This window comes from Maniola jurtina, chromosome W (genome assembly GCF_905333055.1).
Source record: "Maniola jurtina chromosome W, ilManJurt1.1, whole genome shotgun sequence".
Taxonomy (NCBI): Eukaryota; Metazoa; Arthropoda; class Insecta; order Lepidoptera; family Nymphalidae; genus Maniola; species Maniola jurtina.
In genome coordinates, this window is record NC_060057.1 from 3,917,041 (window position 1) to 3,929,205 (window position 12,165).

At 31.2% G+C, this 12,165-nt stretch overlaps 1 protein-coding gene across 1 annotated transcript; it reads left to right on the forward strand.

Moving 5' to 3' along the window:
* The first annotated feature begins 2,895 nt into the window (after positions 1-2,895).
* LOC123879821 lies at positions 2,896-6,503 on the forward strand. Its single transcript, XM_045927714.1, has 3 exons — positions 2,896-5,464; positions 5,969-6,080; positions 6,446-6,503. The coding sequence occupies exons 1-3, from the start codon at positions 2,896-2,898 to the stop codon at positions 6,501-6,503; spliced, it is 2,739 nt and encodes a 912-aa protein (XP_045783670.1).
* Positions 6,504-12,165: the final 5,662 nt, after the last annotated feature.

The window sequence follows — 12,165 nt, forward strand, 5'->3', positions numbered from 1 at the left end:
AAATTTAAAAGATGCACCTCTTTACCTTTAAAACGCACCACACACGAGCAAGATATTATAATATTTTACCTTAAAATAAAATATATCTCTCACCATACAAATTACGATGACACAGTGCTCTTCTATTTTCTTAATTGAAAATTTAAAAGATGCACCTCTTTACCTTTAAAACGCACCACACACGTGCAAGATATTATAATATTTTACCTTAAAATAAAATATATCTCTCACCATACAAATTACGATGACACAGTGCTCTTCTATTTTCTTAATTGAAAATTTAAAAGATGCACCTCTTTACCTTTAAAACGTACCACACACGGGCAAGATATTATAATATTTTACCTTAAAATAAAATATATCTCTCACCATACAAATGACGAAGACACAGTGCTCTTCTATTTTCTTAATTGAAAATTTAAAAGATGCACCTCTTTACCTTTAAAACGCACCACACACAGGCAAAACATTATAATATTTTACTTTAAAATAAAATATATCTCTCACCATGCAAATTACGATGACACAGTGCTCTTCTATTTTCTTAATTGAAAATTTAAAAGATGCACCTCTTTACCTTTAAAACGCACCACACACGGCAAGATATTATAATATTTTACCTTAAAATAAAATATATCTCTCACCATACAAATTACGATGACACAGTGCTCTTCTATTTTCTTAATTGAAAATTTAAAAGATGCACCTCTTTACCTTTAAAACGCACCACACACGGGCAAGATATTATAATATTTTACCTTAAAATAAAATATATCTCTTACCATACAAATTACGATGACACAGTGCTCTTCTATTTTCTTAATTGAAAATTTAAAAGATGCACCTCTTTACCTTGAAAACGCACGACACACAGGCAAAATATTATAATATTTTACCTTAAAATAAAATATATCGCTCACCATACAAATTACGATGACACAGTGCTCTTCTATTTTCTTAATTGAAAATTTAAAAGATGCACCTCTTTACCTTAAAACGCACCACACACGGGCAAAATATTATAATATTTTACCTTAAAATAAAATATATCTCTCACCATGCAAATTACGATGACACAGTGCTCTTCTATTTTCTTAATTGAATATTTAAAAGATGCACCTCTTTACCTTTAAAACGCACCACACACGGGCAAGATATTATAATATTTTACCTTAAAATAAAATACATCTCTCACCATACAAATTACGATGACACAGTGCTCTTCTATTTTCTTAATTGAAAATTTAAAAGATGCACCTCTTTACCTTTAAAACGCACCACACATGGGCAAGATATTATAATATTTTACCTTAAAATAAAATATATCTCTCACCATACAAATGACGAAGACACAGTGCTCTTCTATTTTCTTAATTGAAAATTTAAAAGATGCACCTCTTTACCTTTAAAACGCGCCACACACAGGCAAAACATTATAATATTTTACCTTAAAATAAAATATATCTCTCACCATACAAATTACGATGACACAGTGCTCTTCTATTTTCTTAATTGAAAATTTAAAAGATGCACCTCTTTACCTTTAAAACGCACCACACACGGGCAAGATATTATAATATTTTACCTTAAAATAAAATATATCTCTCACCATACAAATTACGATGACACAGTGCTCTTCTATTTTCTTAATTGAAAATTTAAAAGATGCACCTCTTTACCTTTAAAACGCACCACACACGGCAAGATATTATAATATTTTACCTTAAAATAAAATATATCTCTCACCATACAAATTACGATGACACAGTGCTCTTCTATTTTCTTAATTGAAAATTTAAAAGATGCACTTCTTTACCTTTAAAACGCATCACACACGGCAAGATATTATAATATTTTACCTTAAAATAAAATATATCTCTCACCATACAAATTACGATGACACAGTGCTCTTCTATTTTCTTAATTGAAAATTTAAAAGATGCACCTCTTTACCTTTAAAACGCACCACACACGGGCAAGATATTATAATATTTTACTGTCTAAATTAATTAAAGGTTTTTTGAGAACTTTTCCTATCAGCCGATAGATGGCGTTAGTTGAACATTACTTCACGCTAAAATGTAAGCCCATAGGAGCCATATATTGAGATAATCATATTTTTGTTTCGAGCAACAAGAGTAGTAAAGTAGCAGCAATACAAGAGTAGTGAAATAGTGTAACTAATAGCAATAAAGGTGTAAATCAAAAGTGCAGTGATGTTTAAATTGTGTGCCCTATAGAATAACAACAGTGAGTAAAAAATGCATTAAACAATATGGTGCCGAAACCCGGGAATAAACTGTAAGTAATAGAACTTAAGTTAATATCAGTGAAAAAAAGACTTAGTGCAAATCGTGTTGAAAAAAGACTTAGTGAAAATCGTGTTGAAAAAAGACTTAGTAAAAATCGTGTTAAAAAAGACTTAGAAAATTTACGTCTGTGAAATAACTTAGAAAAATTACGTCTGTGAAATAACTTAGAAAAATAACGTCTGTGAATTAACTTAGAAAATTTCGTCTGTGAAAAAACTTAGAAAAATTTCGTATGTGAAAAAACTTAAACTAAATTTCGCTTCAAAAGGACTTAGAAAAAAAATTGGTTGTGTAAAGACATAGAAAAATTTCGATTTAAATTAACTTTGAACATTTACTTGTGAATAAACTTAGAGAACTTTTTAATCATTTGTGGACTTAGTCTCTGAACATAATAGTGACTTCGTTTTTAGAACTTAAATGAACTTTGAAGCTAATAACTGGATGATTTTGTAATGCTTGCACTATCAAGTTTTAAGTATTTTGGACATTTTTAAATTATTTCTGTGATACAACTGGACTTTATTTTTTGTTGAACATTAGTATTGTGTTAACTTAGTGCTTCAAAAAATTACAAATAAAAATGAATCCGCTAATACTTGTTCAAGAAGATCGTTTTGAAAACTTAGTAAAGGCTGATAAAAATTACAAAAAGACACCTAAAGAGAGACTAACTAAGGGTTATACTGAATCTAGATTAGAGTCCTTAGAAACATTGTGGAGCGAATTTAAGTTGGATCATCGACAAATAGTGGCGCAGGCTACTAAAGACACAAGAAAAGATTTAGCATATTTTACAGAAGATTTATATGAGCAATTTGAAGAACTTTACACTAACTACAAATCAATGTTAAAAAATAAACTCGAGCAATTTAAGCCTACAAAACACACTGAAACTGTTTCAATATCTAACTCTGGATCATGTTCAGCGCGTGATGAAGTACATTTACCTTTGATCAAACTACCCTCATTTAGTGGAAAATATAATGAATGGCAATCTTTTCATGATTTATTTGATAGTTTAATTCACAACAACAGCAAGTTAAAGAGTGTTCAAAAACTTCATTACTTGAAGAGTTGCTTAAGTGGAGAACCTGAAGTTTTATTGCGCGACTTAACTATTACTGATGCAAACTATGAGGAGGCGTGGTTGCTATTAAAAAGGCGATACGACAACAAGAGATTCAATTGCAACGCTGTTCTTAAATCATTATTTTCCATTAAACAAACGAGTCATGAGTCGGCTAGTGCACTTAAACTTATTCTTGATACAACATTGAGCTGTCTGAAACAATTGAAGAACTTGGGTATTGATGTCACATCTTGGGATTCAATTTTGATATACTTAGTGGTTTCTAAATTAGATATTGAATCTCATAAGCAGTGGGAAATCCAAATGAGCCATTTAACACCTGATGAAATGCCCACGTGGAATCAACTTGCTGAGTTTTTAGAAGCTAGATTCCGAGCGCTAGAAATGATTGATACTAATAAGGCCAAACATCCAGTTCAGAGTAACCAAGCATCAAAACCCAAATCATTTCATACCACACTTGAAAATCAGAATAAGAAGGAGCCAGTTTGTGCACTATGCGAAGAAAATCATCACCTTTACGCTTGTAAGAAATTTGGTGTGCAACAACCGAAGGAAAGACAAGACTTCGTACAAGCCAAGGGACTTTGTTTTAACTGCTTGGCTCCATTTCATTCAGTGAAAAATTGTAGGCTGGCAAAATCTTGTCAAAAATGCGGGCGAAAACACCACACATTATTGCACTTCAACAAAGAAGCCAGAGACCAAGAAGGCTTTCTGAGTACTACTGAGAACTTACACCTTGACACTAACAATTCTGAGAAACATGCGCAATCATCAACTTCGTTGGGAACTGAGACGAGAATCATATCTAACTTTGCGAAAGAGAAACTACAACCTAACGAAGTCCTATTGGCCACCGCGCTTGTTAAAACTAGAGCAAAGAACGGCTGTGAGCACCACATTAGAGCTCTTTTAGATCAGGGCTCACAGGCGTCATTCATCACGGAAGCTACAATTCAACTGCTTGGACTTAAGCGCTCACCAGTCAATGCGTGGGTGTCAGGTCTAGGGCCTGGTGGAACGAGAGTTAAGTACATGGTTTCTCTCCATGTGGAATCACGCCAGAACCCAGAAAAATCAATCCAAGTAGATGCATATGTGCTGAGATCATTTTCGTGGGTACTTCCGTCGAGTAATCTTACATCACCTGATTGTCTAGAATTTGGAGATTTAGTTCTAGCTGATCCAGGCTACGCAACTTCAAGTAAAATTGATCTTTTGCTTGGAGCTGAAGTGTACAGTAAGATATTAACTGAGGGCATGATCAAACATCCAAAAGGTAACTTAATTGCACAAAATACCATTTTTGGATGGACAATATCAGGAGAAGTGTCGAATGATACAAATGCACACAGTAAAAGAGTAGTTAACATGCACCTCAAAATAAGAGTAGAAAACAAACGTAAACAATTTCCGAAGATTGAGACAGAGCTTGATAATAATTATCACAAGAATCTAACTAGAGAAGAAATTAAATCAGAAAACTTATCAACGACTATGAGCGCTAACGATGGGCGGTACGTTGTACTGCCGTTAGAGAAAGAATCACCTGATTGTGAAGAAAAACAGTTCAAGGCTTTAAAGAGATCTCATTCTATAGAAAGAAAACTAAAGGAAAATTCTAATTACTATGAAGAAGATCCGAAAATTCAGGAAGAAGATATCACTTTAAATTCAAATATAGAACTCATAGAAAATAATAAAGAGACAAAAGATTCTGCAGCAGATATTGTCCATCAACACGCTGAAATAAGGGAAGACAAAATGTACGATCAAGTGAAAGTACATGAAAAAGATACAAAATATCAGCGTTTACTCTGGAAACATAATTCTTTTCAGCCAGTTCAGCATTACAAATTACTAACTTCAAAATTTGTAACAGTTTGTGAACCTTATCTAGATAAAAGGTATTCGGAACAAATAGCTAAAGACGAAGAACATAATTTTGCAATCGCTGTAGAAAAGGATTTGGAAATTAAATTTAACGTTGACAACCTTGTGGCTACTCATGGATCTAGAGAAGAAGCTGTAGAAGGAGTTATTTACATAGAAATGAGTAAGCTATTAAGAGTATTAGAAAATCACTTCCAAAAGTTACATGCAGTAAATTTAGAATGGGATGATACAATAATAACGAAAGAGCAAGTTAGAATGAAGAATTTTAAGATTCAGAGAAAAAATCAACTGATAGATAGTTTTAGCCGAGAACTGCATGCTTCAAATGATACATCTAAATCAGCTCATACCACGGGAGATCAAATTCACATGAGACCGATTACCGCCAACATAAAGATTACATCAATACAAAAGAAAGTAACTACTGTACGATTAAAACTTTGTGATAGATTTCTAATTGCAAAATTAATATACGAGTTGGTCCGAATTTTAAACGTATTCAAATATCTTCACGTTTGGAGTGACTCGGCTGTGATATTAACATGGCTGAAAGGTTTGCCAAATTATTGCACGAATTTCATAAACAACCGAGTCTCTGAAACCATCAACATAATTGAATACAAACAAATAACGAAAGATCATATAATTTATCCTAACAAACCAGACATCTCCACACACAGAGCAGAGAAAACATCCAAGAATTTAGCTGAAGCTGAAACGAGAAAAGAAACAGAGAACGAATTACTATCAACTAAAATCTTAATACTACCAAGAGAGTCATTTACACTAACTAAAAAGAAAAAAGAAAAGAGAAATAAACTAAAAGTTCCTATAACTATACGTAAAATGAAGATTTCGCTACCAAATCACTTGAAAGAGTCGGAAGAAATAGAAGTTTACGAAGGCTTGAATAAGATCCTAAAACGAGGATATGTACGAAAGAAAAGTACGATCTACCCTCTTCGCTCTTTCATAGATGAAAAAGCACTTTTGAGAGCTACTAAATCAATAACATTCCTAAAGGTACGCTACGACACGAGACATCTTATCAAGTTGATAGTAGAGGATAATCATGAGAAAACATTGCATAACAAACCTCAAATGATACTGAATCTGTCACATGAGAAATATTGGTTTACAGAACACAAAGATTCATCAGAGAAGCTGAAGAAAAGAATACTATCACTAGCATACAATGATATAAAATTTATTGTAAAAAATAAAATAAAAAATGTGCAATTGTTTAAAAATTCAGAGTTTAATCAAATCAGAATTGTTTTGCCATGTTATCTAAATTACTTCAGAATGTTATGTATGTTGAAGTTGTCATGATGGGCGGCTCCCACTCTATCTAAAACATTTCTAGTATCAAAGTGATATGTATCCTTATAGTTGTCATGATGGGCGGCAGCCACCTCATCAATAACATTGTTAGTTGAGTTGTATTTTATCATAACATTTCGCGAGATTAATCTAAATCTGTGTTCAATCTCTTTGTTTTTGATTGTTAGCTTTAATTAGTTGTAATTTTCAACACATTGTTTGTTAACAAGTTAAATTTTAGTTAGTCATTTAGTTTGTGCTTTGTTTGCAACGTCACAATGTACTGAGTTGTCAGATCAATTTACTTTATTTAATTGTTCAGTTCACTTATACCTGGTTGTATTTTACTTTGCAGACAATGTTAAACTTAATTGATTTTATGTCGTTTCTCAATCTAAATACGTCATTCATTGTGTACTTACTAACTAACAATATCACTTTGGTTTTAGTATCAATTTCAGTGTCATTATAGTGCTAAGCGAACTTAGATAATATGATAGATTTCACTTGTCTTAATTGTTAAATCACCTTAGTTGAGTAGACAACTTAACATTTAAATTGTCAATACATTTGCTTTGAGTCGTAAATTTCACTTAAATGTTAATTGATTATTTAAAGGACAAGTCCTTGATGGGCGGTATGTCTAAATTAATTAAAGGTTTTTTGAGAACTTTTCCTATCAGCCGATAGATGGCGTTAGTTGAACATTACTTCACGCTAAAATGTAAGCCCATAGGAGCCATATATTGAGATAATCATATTTTTGTTTCGAGCAACAAGAGTAGTAAAGTAGCAGCAATACAAGAGTAGTGAAATAGTGTAACTAATAGCAATAAAGGTGTAAATCAAAAGTGCAGTGATGTTTAAATTGTGTGCCCTATAGAATAACAACAGTGAGTAAAAAATGCATTAAACATTTACCTTAAAATAAAATATATCTCTCACCATACAAATGACGAAGACACAGTGCTCTTCTATTTTCTTAATTGAAAATTTAAAAGATGCACCTCTTTACCTTTAAAACGCGCCACACACAGGCAAAACATTATAATATTTTACCTTAAAATAAAATATATCTCTCACCATACAAATTACGATGACACAGTGCTCTTCTATTTTCTTAATTGAAAATTTAAAAGATGCACCTCTTTACCTTTAAAACGCACCACACACGGGCAAGATATTATAATATTTTACCTTAAAATAAAATATATCTCTCACCATACAAATGACGAAGACACAGTGCTCTTCTATTTTCTTAATTGAAAATTTAAAAGATGCACCTCTTTACCTTTAAAACGCACCACACACAGGCAAAACATTATAATATTTTACTTTAAAATAAAATATATCTCTCACCATGCAAATTACGATGACACAGTGCTCTTCTATTTTCTTAATTGAAAATTTAAAAGATGCACCTCTTTACCTTAAAACGCACCACACACGGGCAAAATATTATAATATTTTACCTTAAAATAAAATATATCTCTCACCATGCAAATTACGATGACACAGTGCTCTTCTATTTTCTTAATTGAAAATTTAAAAGATGCACCTCTTTACCTTTAAAACGCACCACACACGGGCAAGATATTATAATATTTTACCTTAAAATAAAATACATCTCTCACCATACAAATTACGATGACACAGTGCTCTTCTATTTTCTTAATTGAAAATTTAAAAGATGCACCTCTTTACCTTTAAAACGCACCACACACGTGCAAGATATTATAATATTTTACCTTAAAATAAAATATATCTCTCACCATACAAATGACGAAGACACAGTGCTCTTCTATTTTCTTAATTGAAAATTTAAAAGATGCACCTCTTTACCTTTAAAACGCGCCACACACAGGCAAAACATTATAATATTTTACCTTAAAATAAAATATATCTCTCACCATACAAATTACGATGACACAGTGCTCTTCTATTTTCTTAATTGAAAATTTAAAAGATGCACCTCTTTACCTTTAAAACGCACCACACACGGGCAAGATATTATAATATTTTACCTTAAAATAAAATATATCTCTCACCATACAAATGACGAAGACACAGTGCTCTTCTATTTTCTTAATTGAAAATTTAAAAGATGCACCTCTTTACCTTTAAAACGCACCACACACGGCAAGATATTATAATATTTTACCTTAAAATAAAATATATCTCTCACCATACAAATTACGATGACACAGTGCTCTTCTATTTTCTTAATTGAAAATTTAAAAGATGCACCTCTTTACCTTTAAAACGCACCACACACGGGCAAGATATTATAATATTTTACCTTAAAATAAAATATATCTCTCACCATACAAATTACGATGACGCAGTGCTCTTCTATTTTCTTAATTGAAAATTTAAAAGATGCACTTCTTTACCTTTAAAACGCACCACACAAGGACAAGATATTATAATATTTTACCTTAAAATAAAATATATCTCTCACCATACAAATTACGATGACACAGTGCTCTTCTATTTTCTTAATTGAAAATTTAAAAGATGCACCTCTTTACCTTTAAAACGCACCACACACGGGCAAGATATTATAATATTTTACCTTAAAATAAAATATATCTCTCACCATACAAATTACGATGACGCAGTGCTCTTCTATTTTCTTAATTGAAAATTTAAAAGATGCACTTCTTTACCTTTAAAACGCACCACACAAGGACAAGATATTATAATATTTTACCTTAAAATAAAATATATCTCTCATCATACAAATTACGATGACACAGTGCTCTTCTATTTTCTTAATTGAAAATTTAAAAGATGCACCTCTTTACCTTTAAAACGCACCACACACGGCAAGATATTATAATATTTTACCTTAAAATAAAATATATCTCTCACCATGCAAATTACGATGACACAGTGCTCTTCTATTTTCTTAATTGAATATTTAAAAGATGCACCTCTTTACCTTTAAAACGCATCACACACGGCAAGATATTATAATATTTTACCTTAAAATAAAATATAACTCTCACCATACAAATTACGATGACACAGTGCTCTTCTATTTTCTTAATTGAAAATTTAAAAGATGCACCTCTTTACCTTTAAAACGCACCACACACGGGCAAGATATTATAATATTTTACCTTAAAATAAAATATATCTCTCACCATACAAATGACGAAGACACAGTGCTCTTCTATTTTCTTAATTGAAAATTTAAAATATGCACCTCTTTACCTTTAAAACGCACCACACACGGGCAAGATATTATAATATTTTACCTTAAAATAAAGTATATCTCTCACCATACAAATTACGAAGACACAGTGCTCTTCTATTTTCTTAATTGAAAATTTAAAAGATGCACCTCTTTACCTTTAAAACGCACCACACACGGCAAGATATTATAATATTTTACCTTAAAATAAAATATATCTCTCACCATACAAATTACGATAACACAGTGCTCTTCTATTTTCTTAATTGAAAATTTAAAAGATGCACCTCTTTACCTTTAAAACGCACCACACACGGGCAAGATATTATAATATTTTACCTTAAAATAAAATATATCTCTCACCATACAAATGACGAAGACACAGTGCTCTTCTATTTTCTTAATTGAAAATTTAAAAGATGCACCTCTTTACCTTTAAAACGCACTACACACAGGCAAAACATTATAATATTTTACCTTAAAATAAAATATATCTCTCACCATGCAAATTACGATGACACAGTGCTCTTCTATTTTCTTAATTGAAAATTTAAAAGATGCACCTCTTTACCTTTAAAACGCACCACACACGGGCAAGATATTATAATATTTTACCTTAAAATAAAATATATCTCTCACCATACAAATTACGATGACACAGTGCTCTTCTATTTTCTTAATTGAAAATTTAAAAGATGCACCTCTTTACCTTTAAAACGCACCACACACAGGCAAGATATTATAATATTTTACCTTAAAATAAATGTCTCTCACCATACAAATGACGAAGATACAGTGCTCTTCTATTTTCTTAATTGAAAATTTAAAAGATGCACCTCTTTACCTTTAAAACGCACCACACACGGGCAAGATATTATAATATTTTACCTTAAAATAAAGTATATCTCTCACCATACAAATTACGAAGACACAGTGCTCTTCTATTTTCTTAATTGAAAATTTAAAAGATGCACCTCTTTACCTTTAAAACGCACCACACACGGCAAGATATTATAATATTTTACCTTAAAATAAAATATATCTCTCACCATGCAAATTACGATGACACAGTGCTCTTCTATTTTCTTAATTGAAAATTTAAAAGATGCACCTCTTTACCTTTAAAACGCACCACACACGGGCAAGATATTATAATATTTTACCTTAAAATAAAATATATCTCTCACCATACAAATTACGATGACACAGTGCTCTTCTATTTTCTTAATTGAAAATTTAAAAGATGCACCTCTTTACCTTTAAAACGCACCACACACGGCAAGATATTATAATATTTTACCTTAAAATAAAATATATCTCTCACCATACAAATTACGATAACACAGTGCTCTTCTATTTTCTTAATTGAAAATTTAAAAGATGCACCTCTTTACCTTTAAAACGCACCACACACGGGCAAGATATTATAATATTTTACCTTAAAATAAAATATATCTCTCACCATACAAATGACGAAGACACAGTGCTCTTCTATTTTCTTAATTGAAAATTTAAAAGATGCACCTCTTTACCTTTAAAACGCACTACACACAGGCAAAACATTATAATATTTTACCTTAAAATAAAATATATCTCTCACCATGCAAATTACGATGACACAGTGCTCTTCTATTTTCTTAATTGAAAATTTAAAAGATGCACCTCTTTACCTTTAAAACGCACCACACACGGGCAAGATATTATAATATTTTACCTTAAAATAAAGTATATCTCTCACCATACAAATTACGAAGACACAGTGCTCTTCTATTTTCTTAATTGAAAATTTAAAAGATGCACCTCTTTACCTTTAAAACGCACCACACACGGCAAGATATTATAATATTTTACCTTAAAATAAAATATATCTCTCACCATGCAAATTACGATGACACAGTGCTCTTCTATTTTCTTAATTGAAAATTTAAAAGATGCACTTCTTTACCTTTAAAACGCACCACACACGGGCAAGATATTATAATATTTTACCTTAAAATAAAATATATCTCTCACCATACAAATTACGATGACACAGTGCTCTTCTATTTTCTTAATTGAAAATTTAAAAGATGCACTTCTTTACCTTTAAAACGCACCACACAAGGACAAGATATTATAATATTTTACCTTAAAATAAAATATATCTCTCATCATACAAATTACGATGACACAGTGCTCTTCTATTTTCTTAATTGAAAATTTAAAAGATGCACCTCTTTACCTTTAAAACGCACCACACACGGGCAAGATATTATAATATTTTACCTTAAAATAAAATATATCTCTCACCATACAAATTACGATGACACAGTGCTCTTCTATTTTCTTAATTGAAAATT

Excerpts from the sequence above, each read along its gene's own strand:
- LOC123879821 (XM_045927714.1), top strand. The coding sequence starts at position 2,896 with ATGAATCCGCTAATACTTGTTCAAGAAGATCGTTTTGAAAACTTAGTA. Across the intron at positions 5,465-5,968 it reads AGTTATTTACATAGAAATGA|ACATCTCCACACACAGAGCA; the intron begins GTAAGCTATTAA and ends CTAACAAACCAG. Across the intron at positions 6,081-6,445 it reads ATCTTAATACTACCAAGAGA|AACACAAAGATTCATCAGAG; the intron begins GTCATTTACACT and ends ATTGGTTTACAG.